This window comes from Danio aesculapii, chromosome 8, assembly GCF_903798145.1.
Source record: "Danio aesculapii chromosome 8, fDanAes4.1, whole genome shotgun sequence".
Lineage (NCBI taxonomy): Eukaryota > Metazoa > Chordata > Actinopteri > Cypriniformes > Danionidae > Danio > Danio aesculapii.
In genome coordinates, this window is record NC_079442.1 from 13,037,127 (window position 1) to 13,058,994 (window position 21,868).

Below are 21,868 nucleotides of genomic sequence, written 5' to 3' on the forward strand. Positions count from 1 at the left end.
CACACTTCACAGCTTTTATAGTTGCATTACATTTTATAACAACAGCCTTTATACTCTGACTTTGTGAATAGTTGAATAGAAAAAGTTCCTCTATTTTAACAATCTAAGCTCAAAGTCTAAAGCGTATGTCGCAAAAGCATTAGAGGTGTGTCACTTTTGCTATTTTAAGGACAGAAAAATAAGCATGGCGCATGGTCTAACAGGGTTGTGCTTCTTCTCTTAATGAGTTATGGGTGTGTTTTGAGCATAACGTGCATTAAACCAATTAGAGTCTCATCTCCCATTCCCTTTAAGAGTCAGATGCATCTCACCATGGTGCATTTGCTATTTACATGGCAGACTTCGTAGGTAGAAAAACTTAACACTTCACTAGTGCAAAAACAGTTAAACAGACCATCTGAACGAGGATAAAGAATGAGCCTCCTCCATTGGGCCTCTTTACTTTCTCTTTACTCCTTTACTTTCGTGGATAAGGAAACGGTGTTGTACACTCCACTGAAGACATCCATTAGCCTACATGTTTAATTTAGTTTGTTAAGCACAAAGATTTGTTTTAAAACTATTTCTAAATTCAGTTCTAATTTCCAGCAAAGGAATGAATAAACAATAATAATGAAGTGTGGTCAAAAACCTGAGTTATATTCAAACACACGTCCTTTTCTTATGCCCCATATAGTGATGCATACATCTTCGAAACCTGACAGGTCTAAAAATCTAAACTTGTTTTTATTAAAACAAATATAAATATGCATATGATAAATACTATTATTATATGACTATTATACTATCACAACCTTATTGCACCGGGTGTATGAAAGGGCCCTAAAACACTTTTTTTTTTATTGTTGTTCAATAGTTTTAGGACAACTTTGACAAAGTTTTCATTCACTTCAAATGTTGACTACTATAGTTAAAATTGTAGTCTGAAATCTTATGTTTTAAAATCTGTCAAGTCTGACTGTTAAAATCTGCAGACTGGCTAGGGTCAACTTTTCTAGAAAACGAGGTAGGGTACTGTGTATAGTAATGCAAGTACTGGCATGTAGAGTATTCCAACCTTTACTTTAAGTGGAATAGTGTATCTGAGTAATTAACAGAAATGTGAATATTTCTATCAAATATATATAGCTGCACTGTAAAAAAAAATGCTGGTTTCCACCCCCCCTATTGGCAAAACTTGCACGAAAAGTTTCAAGTGAAGACAAGTTCAGGGAAAAACAAGGGATTTAACACTTCAAAAACGCTACTGATCATCTTACCTCCATGGCATTGGTTAACATGCGAGTTAATCTGAAAGGAATTTTCTCTGGGAATTTTTCTCGGGTCATTGCAACCTTAAAAAACAAACAAACAAAAAAACTTTAGTTACCAAGAAACAGAACTGCTGCATATTATTTATTTAGTATTGTTTTTACCTCAAAACAGTCTCCAAAATCGATATGCAGTATTTTTCCACTGAGCCTGTCCAACATCAGATTAGAAGGATGCCTGTGGTTAAACAGGAAAAAAGATGATTAATTAATAAAAAAATCTGAATAATTCAATAGTTTTACTGATAAAAAGACGTTTGGTGGTTTAGTTTTTACCTGTCCCCAAGTCCTAAGATATAGCCAACCATGGACATAACAGCTAGTGAGCGTGTGTAGTTGGTCCTCCTGTCAAACCAGACCTGTATAAAGAGACAGCAACAATTAACAGTAATCTAAAAAAGTTTTTTTTAATTAAAGGGGACCTATTATACAAAAATCCCATTTATAAGGAATTTAAACACAATCGTATGGCAACAGTCTGCGAATATAGCCAGATTCTAATGGTAAAAAGGTAATCACACTTGATAAAAACAACAGAAACACTTAAATTGACATTCTCCCTTTTATACATGTCATTACAGGGAGAACGTCCCGCCCATTAGGGACAATCTCTCCCCCATTAGCATAAGATGTTAGTCTTGTTTTTGAATCCGCCACTATGCTGACACATAGGCATTTGTAGCTCTGCATTCTTTTGAAAAAATATATCTATTTTAATTTAAAGTGCCACTAAAATGGCACAATTTGGATCAATGCCTAATAGGGGCTGTTTTAAAGAGTTATAAATCATTTTTATATTTATTATTATGGGGTATTTTGAGTTGAAACTTCACATACACAGTCCAGGGACACTTATTTTACATCTGGTAAAAAGGGGCATAATAGAGTGGAGGAACTATGACATCACCTTGTAGGCTAATCGGCTGCTAGCATAAAACTGGTTCCCTCGATAAAATCCCCATAGGATTTTCCCATAGGCTTTTCAAAGTTTGCAAATAATAAGCTCTGTGTTCAAACACCTTTCATTACACTTACACGTTTTGTCCAACTAGATAATCCTCACACGAAAATACAACTTTTAGCACTTTTGGATCTTAAATGCAAACGCAAGAATTGAAAAGCTAACATTAGGCTATGAACGAACTACAGTGCCTTCAGGGTGTAAGCTTGTTACTACTGCACTACCCTGCTAACTATATATTTAATAATATCTATATTATAATCCACACTGTATATTATAAACAAATACAAATACATAAAAAAAACACATTTGTATCTAGACCTACGTGCCTTTTGGATAGTTTTCCCGTGGGAAATACATTTGTTTTGCTATATGGTTGCTGTAAAATGTTTAAAACACATACTGTATATTTTTATAAATGTGCCTAAGTAATATTATCATAATACAAATTTAAATAAGTGTATCGTGTGCGTGTACACAGACCGCTTACCTTAGTGATAATCAAGCCATGGCTGTCAATTACAAATCCCATATTCTTTTTCATAAACGACAGAAATTAAAGAAACGTCTATCAAATGTCTGCAAGTCCCATCATGCATAGAGAACAACATTCAATATTTTTTTTTGTCATGAAGTACAGCTAAAAAGCAGCCCATAGAGGCAAAACAATAAAAAATCATTCATTTTATGTTCATGTAAAACATGAAAATGTCATTAAATAATTACATATTTATTCAAAAAGACAGTCTGCACTAGTAGTATCTTTATAAAATAGTTTTAATAAAACAAATGAAGTGAAGGTATTATCTCCACACAATATGAATGCCCAATTAGAATTAAATTTTTTACAAACTATAAAATATTATTATGGAAATACTTAATCAGATAACATACAAATCCACATGCACGATGCAAGCTGTAAGCAGGCTGCGTTCCAGGGCAGTTCAGCTCGATGACATATAATGTCTCTGTCTCCAACATTGCCTGTAGTCCCATTTAGCAACATGTTAGCAGCTGTCTTTTAGAAGCGTAACTGATTTAAAAAATCAAGAGTGTGCTGTAACTGATGTATTTTATATCGTAGAATATAACGTGAAAGTATCTTGAGTTTGGGTTAGCCAAGGACCTTATTTAACCGAAATCCCATTTCAAAATACCCATTGGCTTTGGGACGACGGAACAGAACCTGCTAAAATGCTAACTCGCTTTCGGGGTTTTGCATACAAAGTGACGTCATAGTTTCTCCACTCTAGAGGGGACCTTTAATGAAACTAATGTCTGCACTGTCTTTAAAATTCTTATTTAAAAATGGCAAAACATTTGCTGAAATGCCTTCTGTAGAATTGGTTTATCCTCTTTAGCACTCAGAACCACATGAGAAGGGCCTGATAGAATCTGCTGATTTTTATACAATGCTTCTGCACAGAATTTAGTAAAGTAATCCACAGCTTTATGCAGAATGGTTTTTATGCAGAATGGTTTCCGCAAAAAGAGAAAATATCACATACAAATAGTAATGTACACAAATCATCTAAACAATTGCATATTATTCAATATTAGTATACTGTGTATACTCAAGCAAATGCATGAATAATGGGCTCAAATGTCTGCAGAAATCTGTAGTGGCAGATTTATTGTGGGCTACATCAGCTAGGAGATTTATTATTTATTATTTTCTATTTCTTAAAACAACCAAAAAAAAAAAAAAAAAAACGACCTACAATTCATCGATGACAGCAAAATCATGTTAGCAATTTGTATTAATAAAACAATTTTGCACTATTTACTATTTATTTTAAAAAGTGTCATGAAAAATACAAAAATACTTTAAACAACTCATGAGAACAATCTGTATAGAAAGAAAGTTAGTCACACATGCAAGAGATTTACTCTCAGTGTAAAGTGCTGCAGTGAGATTTTAAGATGAAAGGAATGGAAAGAGCTTTAATAACAGACAATTTGTTTATATCAATTCATGATGATGATTGCAAACCTCTGAACTGGGACTCTTCAACCAGAGCAGTTTGGCCAGGTCGTCTCCTGCTGTATTGTTCACCGCGTGTTCAAACACTTCCACCTTCTCCATTAGAGTCAAATGGTCATAGTCAGGAGCCATCTGAAACAAACGAGAGATCAGATCAACTTAGGTTCTTCACTTCCACCAGCATACAGTTAAATACAAAATGATTAGCCCTGCTGTGAATTTTTAATCAAATATTTCACAGTGATGTTAAACATAGAGCAAGGACATTTTTTACAGTGTTTCCTATGATATTTGTTATTCTGGAGAAAGCCTTATTTCTTTTTGTTTGGCTGGAGTAAAAGCAGTTTTTAAGTTGTATAAGGTATAAGCGATTTTTAAGGTCAATACTATTAGCTCCTTTAAAAAATAAATAAATAAATAAATAAAAATAATGAATGTTATTCAACCTCCCGCTCTCTCTCGGGAAGCCAATATGGAAGTAACTGAAACTGTAATTCATCGAAATTCCGCTAGTCCTGGCTCCATATGGAGCAAATTTCTATTGAGCCCACTGTTAGAATGGCCGACTTTACAGCAGAAAAAAGGGTGTTTACAGTATGGTACAAAGAACGGTTTTGGTTCATATAGCTAATATTACCCTTCATGACAACTGTGAGGGGGGTGAATATTTTTATAATTGATCCGTTTCCTTTATATTAGGTTATAGTAAGTTTGCATAATTAAGGGCGTGGTTGCCATCACTTCATCTCAGCTGATTCCGGCTGATTAGCCACTGAACTCGGCATATTTATTGTATTTTTGTGTTGTTTTATGTGGCTTTACACAGTCAATTGCCTTTTGGAATTATTTCTCATAATTATCAGATGATATGGGATGCTGTGTGCACTTTACTGTGCCCACAAACCATTCCTGTGACTTCCATTCTCCAGGTGAGTGAATTTATATACTTATATACCATCTCTATAAATGTATTTGTTTTATTTAAGATAATTTATCATTTATATTTTTCTTTAGAGCTGTAATGCACTCCTGAATCTGACAGATTGATTAGCTGTAGGCTCTAGAACAGGTATCTGAAGCATTGTCATACAGTGTTATGCTGGACTTCATCAATAGTCTTGCATTTACTAACACAGACTATATCTGAAGTATTTGGAAGTAATTCGCGTTTTCCTCCTGTTGAAAAATGTCATAAGAATGATGCTTAGTGGCTCAATGTATTACAGCAGTGTTTTCAAAAGTCTAAACACTTTATTGATATAGTGTACAACCAAGCACATGTGGTCAGAACACAAACGAGTCGCAGGTAATGAAGTATTAAGAGTTTCTCTCATAGGAAAGCCAGCCTAAGCAAAATGTCAACATGTGTCTGTAGCTCCGCCTCCTTGCCCTTATTTGGTATCCCCCAGTTGGGAGTGATGACGTGTGAACAAAATGACGACGGTTGGCCACGCCTACTGGTAGCTTCTTTTGGGTTCTTCATAAACCTATGGATGATGTCACAGATACTATGTCTATCTTTATGTCACGTATATCTTTTACAGTCTATGATATATACATGATGACAGTAAATAATATTTGAGATATTTTTAATAAGAATAATTTGATAGATATTTTTCAGGACACTTCTATACAGCTTAAAGTGACATTTAAAGGCCTAACTAGGTTAATTAGGTTAACTATACAGGTTAGGGTAATTAGGCAAGTTATTGTATAACGATAGTTTGTTCTGTAGACTATCGTAAAAAATATAGCTTAAAGGGGCTAATAATAATGACCTTAAAATGTTTTTTTTATTTATTAAAACTACTTTAATTCTAGCTGAAATAAAACAAATAAGACTTTCTCCAGAAGAAAAACATATTATCAGACATACTGTAAATATTTCCTTGGTCTGTTAAACATCCATTGGGAAATATTTAAAAAACAAAACAAAAAAATTCAAAGGGGGGTTAATAATTCTGATTTCAACTGTTTATATATATATATATATATATATATATATATATATATATATATGCTACAAAACAAACCACTGCTATCCAATAACTTGACTCATTAACCTAGCTTTCCTAGTAAATCTAATTAATCTAGATAAGCCTTTAAATTGCACTTCAAGCTAAATACTAGAATCTACTAGTAAGCTGAAAACTATTAGGTGAAATGTGTTCAGAAACTTGGGAAATCACTTGGGAAATTTCCCACTAAATGATGCAAATATATCATGTGCCTAAAAGGTCAAGTCACCTTTATTTCTATGGGTTTTTATACATTGCAGATTGTCTCCAAGCCATTTCACATGGTTAAACAGGAAGCGGATAAAAACCCAAAAAATAAATCAATTTGTGGGACATATTTGTCCCTACTTAATATTCTGTTTCAGTTGAAAGTACATCAACATACTGAAATAATAGACTCAGCAACCTCCTGTAATAAGTAATACAGTGAGATGTGAAAAACAGGTTTATTTTCCAGGCTTGAGATGTTACCCTGAGCATAATGCGGTGTTCAATGTTGAGCAGGATCTTCTTCTTCTCTCTGTAGTCTCGGATCAGTGCGTGCAGCGTGTCGCAGTGAGGAACCCAGCCGATCAGACCAGAGTTGGTGGAAAGCGGGATCACAGCGTAGCGTTGAATACTGTTCAAAAGAAACATTTGTCAGAAAGAAAGAAAATATCCTTAACAACATCAATATCTAACTACACCATCATCTTAGGGATATTTAGAAGTGGTACAAATCCACTAGTCTCAAGACTTGTAATATCACTCTTGGTGAAGATTTTTTTAAATCTCTGAAATCATAAAAAAAGTATTGAATCTTAACATAAATTGATAAACCATGAGTCTGTTTCACTGGGGTGTAAATATAAAGCATAAATAGGCCAAATTGACGATGCTTTCCATACACAGTTTTACATTTTCTTCACAGCAGCAATGTATTAATTGTATTAAAATGTATAAATATATTTATATATTATTTGTAATACAATTTTGTCCTTTAATAAAGTCAGATATATCAACTGTACCTTTAAACAACACGAGCATTAATAACAAATAATATAAACAAATATAAATTTCCCGCTCACTTTCTGATCCTTGTCTACCAAGTTCTCTTATACCCCTTTGATTGGTCACATGCTCAACAAAAAGGGCTGCGTTTGGCTCTTGCACGCTGCGCTCTTCACAGATGAGTGACACTGATAAGCGGCAGCGGCGATCACAGCTGATCCATATAGACACGGTGGAGAAAACTCTGCAGGCGCATGCTCGTGTCTGTATACAGAAGTATCGCTTTAAAACAGCTGAGAGGAAAAGTCATGCCAGCAGGTCAAATGGGCCACAGTGAGAGATAGAAATGGAGTACTTTCATTCTCTCAATGGCAGTGAAATAAGGGTTCTGCTGTAAGTGTCAGTGAAAGATTGATCCAGCAAACACATACGCAGTAAAATTGTGCACAGTTTCTGAGTTTTTAAGTATTTGGAGCGTTGTAAATACTCATGCTCACCTCTCTCGCCATAGTAAGCTACGGCGACATAGCGCATATGAGATAAATAACGTCAGTACATAATAACCGGTTATGATTATTACTGAACTGATACCGAATTGTCTGCGTCTGCATCGCAGTGCACCGAACAAACAATTAATTTTGACACCCCTAGTAAAAATACAATGCAGGGTCATCAGCTGGTGCCAACACTCATTGATGTTTTACACCTACCCAGTACCTCCAGAGGGGGCTAGACGCACCAAGCCAACGTCAAACAACTAGTGTCAACAAAAACGGTTCACGTCTGGACCAAAAATTTGTGCGTGAACACAGCAAATGGACAGTAGGCAACTGAAATTTGAGTGCGAGTTCTGCGTCTATGCGCGAGGACGTGTCTTTCCGCAACTGCGGGTGGCAGAGTCTGTTTTCTCAGTCCACAAAGGGAAACTTACGTTGTCCGAGAGAGCTTAACTAGAATTAGAAAAAAAACAGCAGCAAATTAAGAAAAGACCCTTATCTGTTTGACAACATATGTGTTACAAATCCTCATAACGCAAACACATCATGAAAACGTTCTACATTTTCTCACAACCCAATCAAATAAAAAAAGTGCTGCACTTTCTCACAACACATGCAAAAAGTACAGAACATAATGGTTCTACGACCTAAAAATGTGAGGGACCTGGCTAGGATTTGCTTATTGTGCTGTGACTATTGCTCAGTGAAGTTGTAGGTGATCTTTGAAAGATGAGTTTTTTTATTTATTTTAACATCTTGATTACACCATTCCCATATTATTAGCCTAAACTGCAACCGAAATCGCCTACTACTCAGTACTGTAGGTACTGCATTTGAATTTACTACTAGAAAAGTATGTTCTATACAGTATGAATGTCAGTAGTATGAATGGAACTCAGACGTACTACATCCGCCATTTCGTCATGATCTCACGACCTACCCACGCCAATTGCGTCGCTTCACACCCATTCATGAATTCTCTTGCGGTGCATCATGGGATAGCGTAGCGTGCATCGGATGCGCACTTCAGAATCTCGCCGGAAGTAGTTGGTCATCCATGTGCTTCTCGCATACTGTTTTTCGAATTCTATAAATTCAGACATACTACTCAGCTAGCATACTGATTTTAGAGTACTATATAGTATGGACGTATGCGATTTCAGTCGCAGCCCATAACCTAAAAAGCCAAGTCCGTCACTTTTTAGGGTCCCCTTGAAACATTTACATTGTATTCCATGCTATTTGTATGTGTTGTGAGGAAAATGCAGCGTGTTTTTTTCATGTGCTTGTGTTGTCAGGATTTGCAACACTTATGCAGTCAAACCAATGAGGATCTTTTCTTAATTTGCTGGCGTTTTTTGTAATTGCATGAGTTTTCTTCACTCACCATGGAAGGACTGGCTCATACAAATATGACTGATAATCTAATAATCCATATCATCGCAATTATTAGAGAAATGTAGTGAAATTACAGCTGGCCTCTTTGTGTTCCTTCTTGACTCGAATTGTTTACTTGGGTGCATCACTTCAGTTTATGTTCTAGTACTCTGATTTGTTGCTGAATAACCAACAGGAGCGCTCTCTTAGGCCAAAGGCTGATGCTGATTCTACAAGCTTAAATGGGCTGACATTAATCTGACGAAAGGTGACGTTTGGAACAAACCACATCAATAGCTGTCTGTCGTCTTTGTGTTTCCCGGCCTTAATGAAAAATGTATTATTTCCTTTTTTTTCCTGATATAATATGTTGTAAAGAAATGAGAATGTCTGAAATTCTGCGATGCTCAGACACATGAACACGAGAGACTTGCCTCAGGTTCTTGCGCAGGGAGGCTGGGTCATTAGCCAGTAGAGTGTTCACCAAGCCAAAAAGCTGCATGACCCTCTCGTCCTGTCGTAAATCTTCATGACCCTTCAGCAGGAACATGAACTCATGGCCATTGCTGCCTGCAGGGTGCAGAAGAGAACACAGAAAGCTTTGTCTCTTCAAATCCTACTGCACTGTTCTAAATGCATTCACCTTTACTGGCCAGACTACAGCATGTGTACATGGAAACAAAAACAGAATTACACTTTTGCACCCCACAACTCACAAAACCTTGTCTATTTATTATATTTGAATATTTTTTAATTTTGGTAACACTTTAGTTTAGGTTATTAGCTGCCTATTATTAAGATATGAACTGTTCATTAGTACTTACCTATTAGATGTTTGGGTAGTATCCTAAGTATTAATAAAGGGCTAATTAGTAATTATAAAGCTAGTTCTGTTAGTTATTGGTTGGTTAATAGTGTGAATTGTGACAGCTAAATGTTACCTTAATTTTTTATATAATATTGTTATACTATTTATCATTTTAATATTGTTCATATATTTTATATAATTTTATATTTAATTTAATTTTTAAATGTAATATTTAATTTAGAAGAAATATTATTAAGTATTATTATGAATCATTAATCAATCATTAAAATAAATACAATTTAATAATTTTTTAAAATAAAATAATTAAATAAATACAAATATATCCTTCTCTCATTATTATTAAAAACTGTATAATTATTATTATTATTAATAATATTTGTAATAAAAATATAGAATATTGTTTTATATAATTATTTTAGGGTAATTAGGCAAGTTATTGTATAGTGATGGTTTGTTCTGTAGACTGGAAAAATTAATTGATTAAAGGGGCTAATAATTTTGACCTTAAAATCGATTTAGAAAAATTTGAAACTGCTTTTATTCTAGCTGAAATAAAACAAATAAGACTTTCTCCAGAAGAAAAAATATTATCAGACATACTGTGAACATTTCCTTGCTCTGTTAAACATAATTTGGGAAATATTTAAAAAAGACAAAAAAAAAAATCAAAGGGGGATAATAATTCTGACTATATATATATATAATTTTGATTTAACAAATTTTTTTGATTTCATACTTAATTTTATTTTTTATATTTATTTTAAAAATAAACTAAAAAACATTTCCGTAACTCTCATTTTTATTAAAAATTGTATAATAATAATAATAATAATAATAAAAATTTATATTATTATTATTATTATTAATCAATCAATCAATCAAATCAATCAAAAAATACATAAAAATACTTTCCTTATCTCTTACAAATATTAAAACTATATTATTATTATTATTATTATTAGCATACTATTATTATCAGTTTTATTATATTATTATCATCAATGAATTGGCCATAAAATAAAATAATATATATAAAAAAATAAATAAATTCATTTCCTTATCTCTTATCAATATTAAAACTATATTATTATTATTATTATTATTATTATTATTATTATTATTATCATACTATTATTATCAATTTTATTATATTATTATCATCAATCAATTGACCATAAAATAAAATAATATATATAAAAAATAAATAAATACATTTCCTTATCTCTTATCAATATTAAAACTATATTATTATTATTATTATTATTATTATTATTAATCAATCAATTTGTCTGTATTTGTGAATTTAATTTTGCAGGCCCCATGCTATTTGGTAAAAAATAATAACATGTCATTAAACTATATCCTCATTTCTAATTTATTTCTCTTTTTATATGTTTGTACATAGACAAAATTACATTAAAAATTCTCTTTGATTTGTACTGTACTTTACTCAATGGGCAGTTTGAAAATACAGTATAAAAACACACATTTACAGTTCCTAGAGAAAGCTATAAGCAAATATAAAGCTGTGTATTTTATTGCTACGTTTTTACTTCCCCTTTGTATTTCCAGCAAATATGAACTGTGCTCTTACCCATGATGGTGAGTTTGCGTGGCCGCTGTTTAGAAGTGATGACCTGCAGTGAGGGAGCAATTGACTGGATGCGTATGATTGACTGATTGGGGTCATATGTTCCAGGCACAGCCAACTCCAAATCACGACACATCAGCAGTTTAGGTGAGACGTACTGAAGCTCCAGAGAAGTGAGCTGTGGTTAAAGACAGTATAAACAAATACTTTTATATAGCATTACCACCAGGACCAGGGAGTAACCAAATACATGAAATGGCATTTAAAACTCAAAATAAAAGTAACTGTGTTTCGTTATATTTACGACAGTGCATCCGAAAAAATATTTACATTACCAAAGTGAATACTTCAAATTTGAATTTTTATTTGATATTTAACTACATTTTAAATAGGTGGTAGTCAAATTACAGTTACATCCGAAAACCTATTTAGATTACTAAAGTTAATACTTTAATCTTACAATAATATTAGTTAATGATATGTTAACAGTGTGAAATGTTACCATAAAAGGTTATAAAGTCAAACTTGATGGTAAAGTTTGAGGACAAACTTTATGGTGGCTTGACAAAGCCTGTTGGTAACTGCTTTAAAGACCAGTAAAAAGCTTTAACGTTGTTTCTTGAAGTTGAAGCTTTAAAGTGTGATTGGTAATAGCATGATACTAGCATGAATTAGCATGTTGTTAAAATGTTTCTAGCATGAATTAGCATTATTCTAGCATGAATTAGCATGTTGTTAGCATAATTCTAGCATGAATTAGTATTTTGTTAACATGATTCCAACATGAATTAGAATGTTTCTAACACAAATTAGCATGTTGTTAACATGATTGTAGTATGAAATAGTATCTAACTAGCATCATTCTAGCATAGATTAGCATGTTTATAACATTAATTACCATGTTGTTAGCATGATTCCAATATGAATTCTCATGTTGTTAGCCTGTTTCTAGCATGAATTAGCAAGTTTGTAACATAAATTAGCAAGTTAGCATGATTCTACCATGAATTACCATGTAACTAGCATGGTTCTATCATGCATTAGCATGTTTCAATCATAAATTAACATGTTGTTAACATAACTTTAGCATGAATTAACACATTCCTAGCTTGTTTCTAGCATAAATAAGCATGTTTCTAGCATGAATTAACATGTGCTACCATGATTCTAGCATGAATTACCATGTAACGCATGATTTGAGCATGCATTGACATGTTTCTAACCTGATTTAGCATTTTGATAACATGAATTAGCATGCGCTAGCATATTTGTAGCAACATTAGCATGTCAGTAGGATATTAGAACTGATAGTTTAACCCAATGTTAGGTCAATGGGACTTTTTAGAATTTTCTGGGCCATTCATCGCCCCAATATGACGGTCTATACACCATACATGCACATATGTCTGTCCAAACAGCTTGAAAAATAGATTTTTCACCATAGGTGCCCTTCAAAATAAATGTCATCAACTTGTATGTATTATTATATTGTTTCTGGCTGATTTAAGTGATCTAATAACTATACTGAGTTCTACACGGTTAAGAAATGCCGGTGTCAGACCTGTGGCAGCTGTTTGGAGATCCTGCGGAACACATGGTAGTACAGATCCCAGGCCTGCGTCAGGTCCTTCACGTTACCCGAACGCATGTACTTTCTGCACCAGTCCTGCGCTTCCATCAGATCTCTGCCATAAGCCTGAAACCACAGCCACCATTTAAAATGGGAAAATGATACAGGGCAGATCATTATCTACTAAACATTTATACACAGCAGTAACAAGTACTGTAAATACTGTAAACACTTTGTTTGCAAACAAAGAACAAAACAAATCTCCCAACTTCACCTAAGGCATTGTTTTCCAGCCTTGTTCTTGAAAAAAAAATAGCATTGCACATTTTCAATATCTCCTTAATCACACATGCACGCACGCACGCACACACCTGAATGATCTCATCAGCTTGTTAGTAAAGAGCTCAAGACCTTAGAATGGTGTGTCAGATAGAGCCAGAATCACACTGCAATTCGGCTCAAGATTTGCACATCTGAGACACATTTTGGGAATCATAAAAGATTCTATAATCATAAAATCCTAGGCTAGAATCTGTAATCTTCAATTGCTGATGTGTCTGGGACAAAGTTATTGGATGAGCATAATGGAAAGCAGTGGGCAGTAGGGAGTTGGCCTTGTAATTGAAAGATTGCAGGTTTGATTCCCGGTTCCGGTAGGGGACCAATTTAGAGTATGAGTAACCATACTTGACAATACTTCACTTAAACGATGATGACTGTTTAACCATGAACCAATAAGAATGCTATAGGCTGATACTTCTATACACTCACTGGCCACTTTATTAGGAACACCTGTCCAACTGCCGTTAACGCAGATTTCTAATCAGCCAATCACATTGCAATAACTCAATGCATTTACACATGTAGACATGGTCAAGACGATCTGCTGCAGTTCAAACCGAGCATCAGAATGGGGAAGAAAGGTGACTTAAGTGACTTTGAACGTGGCATGGTTGTTGGTGCCAGACGGGCTGGTCTGAGTATTTCAGAAACTGCTGATCTACTGGGATTTTCATGCACAACCATCTCTAGGGTTTACAGAGAATGGTCCGAAAAAAAGAAAATATCCAGTGAGCGGTAGTTCTGTGGGCGTAAATGCTTTGTTGAGACCAGAGGTCAGAGGAGAATGGCCAGACTAGTTCCAGCTGATAGAATGACAACAGTAACTCAAATAACCACTCGTTACAACTGAGGTCTGCAGAAGAGCATCTCTAAATGGGCACAATAGAGGATTGGATAAACATAGCCTGGTCTGATAAGTCTCAATTTCTGCTGTGACATTTAGATAGTAGGGTCAGAATTTGGCATCAACAACAATAAAGCATGGATCCATCCTGCCATGTATCAACGGTTCAGGCTGGTGGTGGTGGTGTAATGGTGTGGGGGATAGTTTCTTGTCGCTCTTTGGGCCTATTAGTACCAATTGAGCATCGTGTCAATGCCACAGCCTACCTGAGTATTGTTGCTGACCATATCCATCCCTTTATGACCACACTGTACCCATCTTCTGATGACAACTTTCAGCAGGATAACATGCCATGTCATAAAGCATGAATCATCTTAGACTAGTTTATTGAACTTCACAATGAGTTCACTGTACTTAAATGGCCTCCACAGTCACAAGATCTTAATCCAATAGAGCACCTTCGGAATGTGGTGAAACGGGAGATTCGCATCATAGATGTGCAGCCGACAAATCTTCAGCAACTGCGAGATGCTATCATGTCAATAGGGAATAAAATCTCTGAGAAATATATCCAGTACTTTTGGATTAAGACAGTTTTGAAGGTAAAAGGGGGTCCAACCCGGTGCTAGTAAGGTGTACCTAATAAAGTGGCCGGTTGTAGTGTATAATTTGGCTTTAGAAATTAAGTGGTTTGGAGTGAGAGCTCTGGAAATACAAACTTCAGGTGGGAATCTGCATTCTAAAACTTGGGTATAAAACAAGAGTTCTCAAAGTCCTAATTCAAATGTCCAAATCTGAATTTTCAAAAATGTCAAAGATCCAGAAAAATTTGTTATGAGAATTAAAAAAAATTGTTTTTGCATTTAAAAAGACACCAATAATAAGTGCAAAAGTGTAACCCTAATGTATTATGAACTAAAGTGAGAAGTCACTTTTGGAAACACATCCTTATTGCAACTGTAACAACACCTTCCATCTATATAACATCAACACTGTAAAATGAACTATTGCCTGATATACAAACAGAATACACACAAGAAATCATGTGTTAAAGTGATTTTACTGGACTCAAAATTCTCCTTAACAATGGTTATTTAACTGTAACATGACATTATAAGCATATATAAACCTCTTACAGTACATATGGGATTCTACTTTACAGTGAATTATGAGCATTTTTACCTGATTAAATGATGTTTCTTTTAGAGTTTGTGGCCCTCTCTCCATCATGGCATGGAGGGGTTCCAGGACGGCAAACATTCCCTTGACATTCCTCTCTCCAAAATATAGACGTGACGCTTCTTCCAGCCCCTCGTGCCACATTTCATGCCAGAGAATAGCGACCCTGATTAGCTCCTCGCTTACCTAAACATGGGTAGAAACAGTGAGATTCAGATGATTTGAATTGTTTTTTTTATCCTTGGCTAACCTCCTCCTTAAGAATATCAATTACCAACGCTGCTACCACGGCTACCATCAAGGTTCCCAACTCCTCAAATTAGACAACGTTTCACAAATTTTTTAGGGGTTTTCACCTTTATTGTATAGGACAGTAGAGAGTATTGACAGGAAAGCATGGGGAGCAGAGAGAGGGGAAGGATCGGCATAGGACCGCAAAGCGGGAATCAAACTTGGGTTGCCGTGAGCACCGGAGTGCATGCGTCAACGCACAAACTACTACACTACTGGCGCCGACCTGTGGGTTAAATTATTAATTGTATTTATATGGTTGCGTTGAAATATTTTACTTTACCAAATGCATTTTCAAAAAAATGTGCTGGTATGCTGAAACGGAGTGTTTGTTTTCACTCCCATGGTAACAGATTGGCAGGTCACTCCAGGATAGTGGCTAAATAATAATACCTGCAGAAGTAGAGCAAATTATGTTGATTTACAATTTAATTAATACCTTGAATTAGAGGTCTGTGCAGGACAAATTTTTATTTCCCACCTAACCACTCACGCCGTATATTCGGCTTTTGTTCAGAATAATTTTCTACACGACTGTTCCTGCTAAATTTAGATCTGGTTTCTACCAAAAAAGAGAGAAAAAAGATAAAACTATAGGTTGTACAAGGATTGTACAGGTTGTATCAGACTTGCCTGATGTGGGTTTTTTCTAACAGTAAACTGACCATTATCTAATGCAAGGACAGTGCATCTTCACTTCACGTTGGTAAAGCCTGCTCTGAGGGCAGTTATGCAGATGATGCGCGCATAGACTGTGCGGGAAAAAAAATCATGTGCAGAAAGCACTGACCATGCGATCAACATGTGTAACCGTCATGAGCACTGACTGTACCTGTGCTCAATAAGACTGAGGAAATCATAGATATGCTGTTACAAAATAATGTCGTGACTTGGGAGCGCTATATTGTTAGACCGCCGGCTCCCATTCAAATTATACCAGCGTAGGGGATCAACCTACATTAAAAGATCAATCGGGGATTTATTAGCTAATTTTAAGGAATCGGATCTTGAAGATTCGAATCACCTGATTCGACTTAATTGAGTCAGATTGAATTGAGCTGTTGAGTCATATTGCATATGAGGAAAACTATGGCATATTACTCAAAATACATCTGCCTTAGTTGTAACACAAAATCGTCTTTAATTCATATGCATTAACTCCAGAGGCCCGTTGTCTCTACGAAATTGTACCTCTGGCAGGATGTCCACATGACGAGCACATGACCCAGGAGTCATGAAAAAGTTAGTTAGGATTCCCGCTGAAAACTTGTAAGGGACCATTGTTAAGTGATTAAATAATTTACCAAATTTGGTACAGGATTTCTCGAACATATGCGCACAAAGTATTTGTGGAGATTGTTATCATTTTTACTGTCCATTGTGCTGGTTTTGTTGCCAAAACCTGGCAACCCTCCCTTCCATATCAAACAAGCTTTTACTCTTTTATATTATAAGTCTCATTCTCAGATTGTGTAAAGTTGGACTGTTAAAAAAAAATTAAAATACTAAAGAGAAACTCACAAGCTGAACTAATAAAACCAAGATTAGTTGTTTTTCAATCATTTAAAATTAATTATTTAAAAAACACGTAAAATAAAACACCATGTTCATCGTTGGAAATGCTATGTTTCAACTCCCATTTGTAACAGAGCAGAAACTACCATTTTATGACAGCTTTGACCTTAGCTTTAACATTATTTATATAATTTGAGGAAATGTCCATTCATTCTGCAAATCTAAGAGCAAAATCTAGCACAAAAGAGGAAGCAAAATAGCTTCCAAGACTGTAAATATGGTCATTGTGTATCTAATAAAACATTTATTTTACAGACAGCCAAACTGAGTGTGTTTTCATACCATAATAGCTTGCTGGACCAGCGTGTTGCAGTGCTCACACATGTTCTTCAAGATCTTGTTGGCTGCGTTGTGACGGGCAGTGGTGGTGGATTTGGAGGCCACAGTAAGTGGATAAATCAAAGCCTTAAAAAGATCAAACAGAAATCATAAATATCACGTCTGCAAACAAAAACACAAGATTATGCTTTATGCACACCAGCAGTAAAAGTCTGGAAATGCCTACTCATTCATTGTCATTATTATTCAGCACATTTTTAACTACATTAATTATACAATATCAATATTTGTCTGATTTTTAACTCCTTACATCCCTGCATACATGCCCTATGTTCTTCTGAAGCTAGCCTAGTCACCTAACAACTATGGGTGATCAGGTATTGTTTTCAATGGCTCCTAAATTGTGGAATTCTCTGGCCTTTACGATTATGAATGTAGAGTCCCTGACTGTTTTTATATAATCACTTTAAATGAACCTTTTAAGGGTAGCTTTTATGTGATTTTAGATATTTATTTGCCTTTTATCTTGGCTTTGTTTTCTGACTAGTTTACATGAATGTATTTTTTGTATGTGTGTATGTAAGTAACTTTAGGTGCTAAATTTAAATATACTATATAAAATAGATTATTGTTATTGAAGATGCAGTATGTAATTGCAAATCTTGTTCAAAACATATGCAAGAGCAGGTTGCCAGATTAAGGTCACCAACAGCAGTGTGCCTGACTGTCGAGCCTAAAGGCTGATTTAACAATGACACCATAGACTTTCATTTTAAAATTTAAAGGGCTAGCATTGCACCAGACCCCCTTAAGTGGTTTCGTTTGAAAGTGTAGAATCTATATTTTATGCACATATGCTTCACTTTGGTTTTTATTCTACTGTACAAAAGTTAGTTACACTTAAATACACAGTATTTTGGATACCCGAGTTGGGTGTTGAACATTAGTTCATTTTCATATTTGTCATATGGTTCATATATGACACATGTACAAGTTATAGCTCAAATGAAAGCTCTTGCAGGTACTCATACGGTTCTAGCATTCTTTTTACTGAATTATATTCTCATATCAAACAGTTGTCAAATGAATCGTGGTGTTTCCATGGCGCAGAAGTGAAAACAATACATTTATGATCAATAAACAGCCCCAGATAGCACAGACAGCTGTCATCTTTTTAGCTTATGTTGTGCGCTTCAGGGCCATTTCTCCTCTGTTTTTGAGTTGATGTGCATAAGTAATCCTTTTATATGTATGATGTGGTCCAAACACAGTGAATTATGTTTGATCAAACAAAAGAATAGTGAAGTATGAAAACAATGACCGGTCCCTGACCTCCCATCAGTTGGACTACAATAACTTTTGAATAGATTAAGGTAGAGACATTTTTCTTTTTTCCTATGATTACAGACATGTGCAGGAACCACCAAAATTAATTACAGCAAGCTAGACCACACAGAACCTAAAAGGTACACTTGCAAATTTGAGTTTATAAAAAAAAAAATACAAAAAGCGCCTTTTTTTTTAGGTGTTTATTATAACACAGGCAACATATACAGTTATTTTAAACACTTTCAATAGTGTTTTATGAAAATTCAAAGGGTTTTCTTTAAAATGATACCAACTGTTTGCATTTACACCTCTGCATGTGGATTTGGGAAGCTTTTAAATTTGGGTAGGCAAAATCCAGACGGAAATCCCAAAATAGCACTAGAGTTTAAATTAAGGCTGATTTAAACCGTTTTCTGAATAAAAGCAACGACGCCATAGAAGGAATATTTTCCATATTAGAATTAGTTTTTGTTCTAGCCAACACCTGAAATGTATATTTTAGAAATGACTTCTGTTTCTTGCAAACTGACAATGATCACCTCAGGTACACCTCATGTGCTTTATTCAGTGTTAAATACTAACAATGTGAGTTTGAATGCCATTTTACATGACATTGCTATACTAAACTACCAAATTGCTTATCACTGCATATCTCATCATGTAGCATGTTGTTAGGACACAGGGTTACAATGTAACCTGCTCATCTAATGTTTACATTTGTTATATTTTTATTATTTGCTAATTAATAACCACCTCATATGGATCTCTGAATAGGTGAATAGTCTGCTACTGTCCACCAGAGGTCGCATTTCGGTCATGGATGCACACTTAATGAATGAAATATGCTGTTTTGTATCAAGGCAACCTGGGGTGCTTAAATATAATTGGCTAAAGTGGCAGTGAGGGGGTTAAAGTGACCAAAACAAAGACAGATGTTCTGGTACGTAACACACATTTTCAGAGCAGAATATCTGACTTCAGCATTGTTTTTCAGATAAACAAGAATGTTCACTTAGCATGTTTCTTAAATATCTGCAAACATTATGATATTTTTATGCTTTATAAGAGTCAACAACTTAAATACAGCATCTTTAAATACAAGAGAAGCCATAAAAATATATTACATTCAGACCCCCGGTGACCTTTGGACCAAACTAGTATAAATCACAAGATATAGCTTACCCTTAGTAAGTAATAATACATGCTTTACTTTTTTTCTGTGATTGATGCAGCATCATATTTTGGCAATAAGATCAGAGCTTCAAAAATATGCCAACTCAGCAAAAGGCTTTTGATCTTTGTGCCAACAGAGAAACCTAGTTTCCTTCTGAGTTGTGTTGTGGAAGAAATATAAGCTAAATTATAATTTCGACAAAAGAACCTGAAAGGTAGATGAATTTTGTAGTTTTAATGTAATGAAAATATAACCTCGCTGGTCCTACACCACCCAACATGCTCCGAGCTTCGATCCGGCCACTTTCTGCATGGAAGTCGGTTGCTCTAACAAGGAGGCTAAAGACAATGGTCTCTAGCTGTCGCTAAAACACCTTTTCAGGGTCAGAGAAGTGAGGTTTACCTGCACAGCACTTCACTAGCTAGCCTCTGTTACATTTACTCCCCTAAACCTCACTCCCATCCGGGTCACGGCACCAATGTAACCCCGCCGGCCCTACACCAACCAACCCACTCCAAGCTGGGACTGTACCGGCAACTCTCCGCGTGGGAGTTAGTTGCTTTAACAAGGAGGCTAAAGACCATGACCTCTAGCATCTGTCACTAGAACACATTTCGGGTTCAGAAGAGTGAGGTTTACCTGCACAGCACTTTACTAGCTGGCTTCTGTTACACTCACCCCCCTCATCTGGGTCATGGTACCCCGCCGGTCCTACACCACCCAACCTGCTTTGAGCTGGGATCAAACTGGTGACTGTCCGCATGGGAGTTGGCTGCTCTAAAGACTGGTTTATACTTCTGCATTGAGTGATCAGCGTGACCCACGGCGCCTGCCTTGTAGTCGTGCATTTATACTTTGTGTTGCTCTGCAATAACACTTCAAACACTAGCTGGCAGTAGATTTTTAATGTTCCTCTGTGTAGAGTTTCTTTGCAGGGGTTTTGTTTTTCTGAACGCTACCTTAATGTACAAGTAGTTAAAACTCGCTCATTCATAGGCAGGAATCAACAGACGTGCAACAACTTTAATCATAAGGTAAACAGAAAACAAAACTTTTCATCTGGAGCTCCTTCACGGGACTCAACATTTGTAAACACTCGCTTCATCGGACTCGCGGCTCTCAGCACAGCCCACACTCGTCACCGCTACCAAGCCGACCAATCACAGAGCTTGCGCTACATGTCGTTGCAAAGTGTAGTTATATTTTGTGAGAGGTGCACGTCAGCGTTGGCATCAGCCACAGCAAGGGCTATGCGACTGCGAGAAGGCTTCGCCGGAGCATACGTTTGTGCTTGACGCAGAAATATAAATCAGCCTTAACAAGAAGCCTAAAGACCCTGGCCTCTAGCGTCTGTCGCTAAAGCACCTTTAACCTGCACAGCACCTGCACAGGACTTCACTATCTGGCCACTGCTACAAAAACTCAGGGAGGAATTTATATCAACCTCTGCATAAACCAACACAATCTCACGGCAATTCCTAACTTTTTGATTTAGCAGCTAATTTGTATGAATTCGTATGATCTAATTAGTACAATTTAGAACTATTTGCTCATCCCCCAATGACGGTTGGGTTTAGGGGTGGGGTTAGGTGCCACACCTCCTTTTTAAAAATCATACAATTTCGTTCGAATTAGCCACTAAACTGACAAAACGTAAAATACTTATGTTTTCTCGTGAGATCAGGCTGGCATAAACATGGGTTTTATTTTTATGTGAGAATTTACTGG

At 35.5% G+C, this 21,868-nt stretch overlaps 1 protein-coding gene across 1 annotated transcript in view; it reads right to left on the bottom strand.

The window, feature by feature from the left end:
- The window catches only part of mtor (mechanistic target of rapamycin kinase), a 269,916-nt gene that overhangs the window by 14,879 nt on the left and 233,169 nt on the right, over positions 1-21,868 (bottom strand). The window contains exons 43-52 of the mRNA XM_056463247.1: positions 17,641-17,763; positions 15,496-15,678; positions 13,119-13,253; positions 11,561-11,735; positions 9,572-9,707; positions 6,745-6,892; positions 4,265-4,387; positions 1,587-1,669; positions 1,416-1,488; positions 1,260-1,334 (exon numbers count right to left, since the gene is read on the bottom strand). Coding sequence (XP_056319222.1) covers positions 1,260-1,334; positions 1,416-1,488; positions 1,587-1,669; positions 4,265-4,387; positions 6,745-6,892; positions 9,572-9,707; positions 11,561-11,735; positions 13,119-13,253; positions 15,496-15,678; positions 17,641-17,763 — 1,254 coding nt within the window. The remainder of the gene's footprint in view (positions 1-1,259; positions 1,335-1,415; positions 1,489-1,586; positions 1,670-4,264; positions 4,388-6,744; positions 6,893-9,571; positions 9,708-11,560; positions 11,736-13,118; positions 13,254-15,495; positions 15,679-17,640; positions 17,764-21,868) is intronic.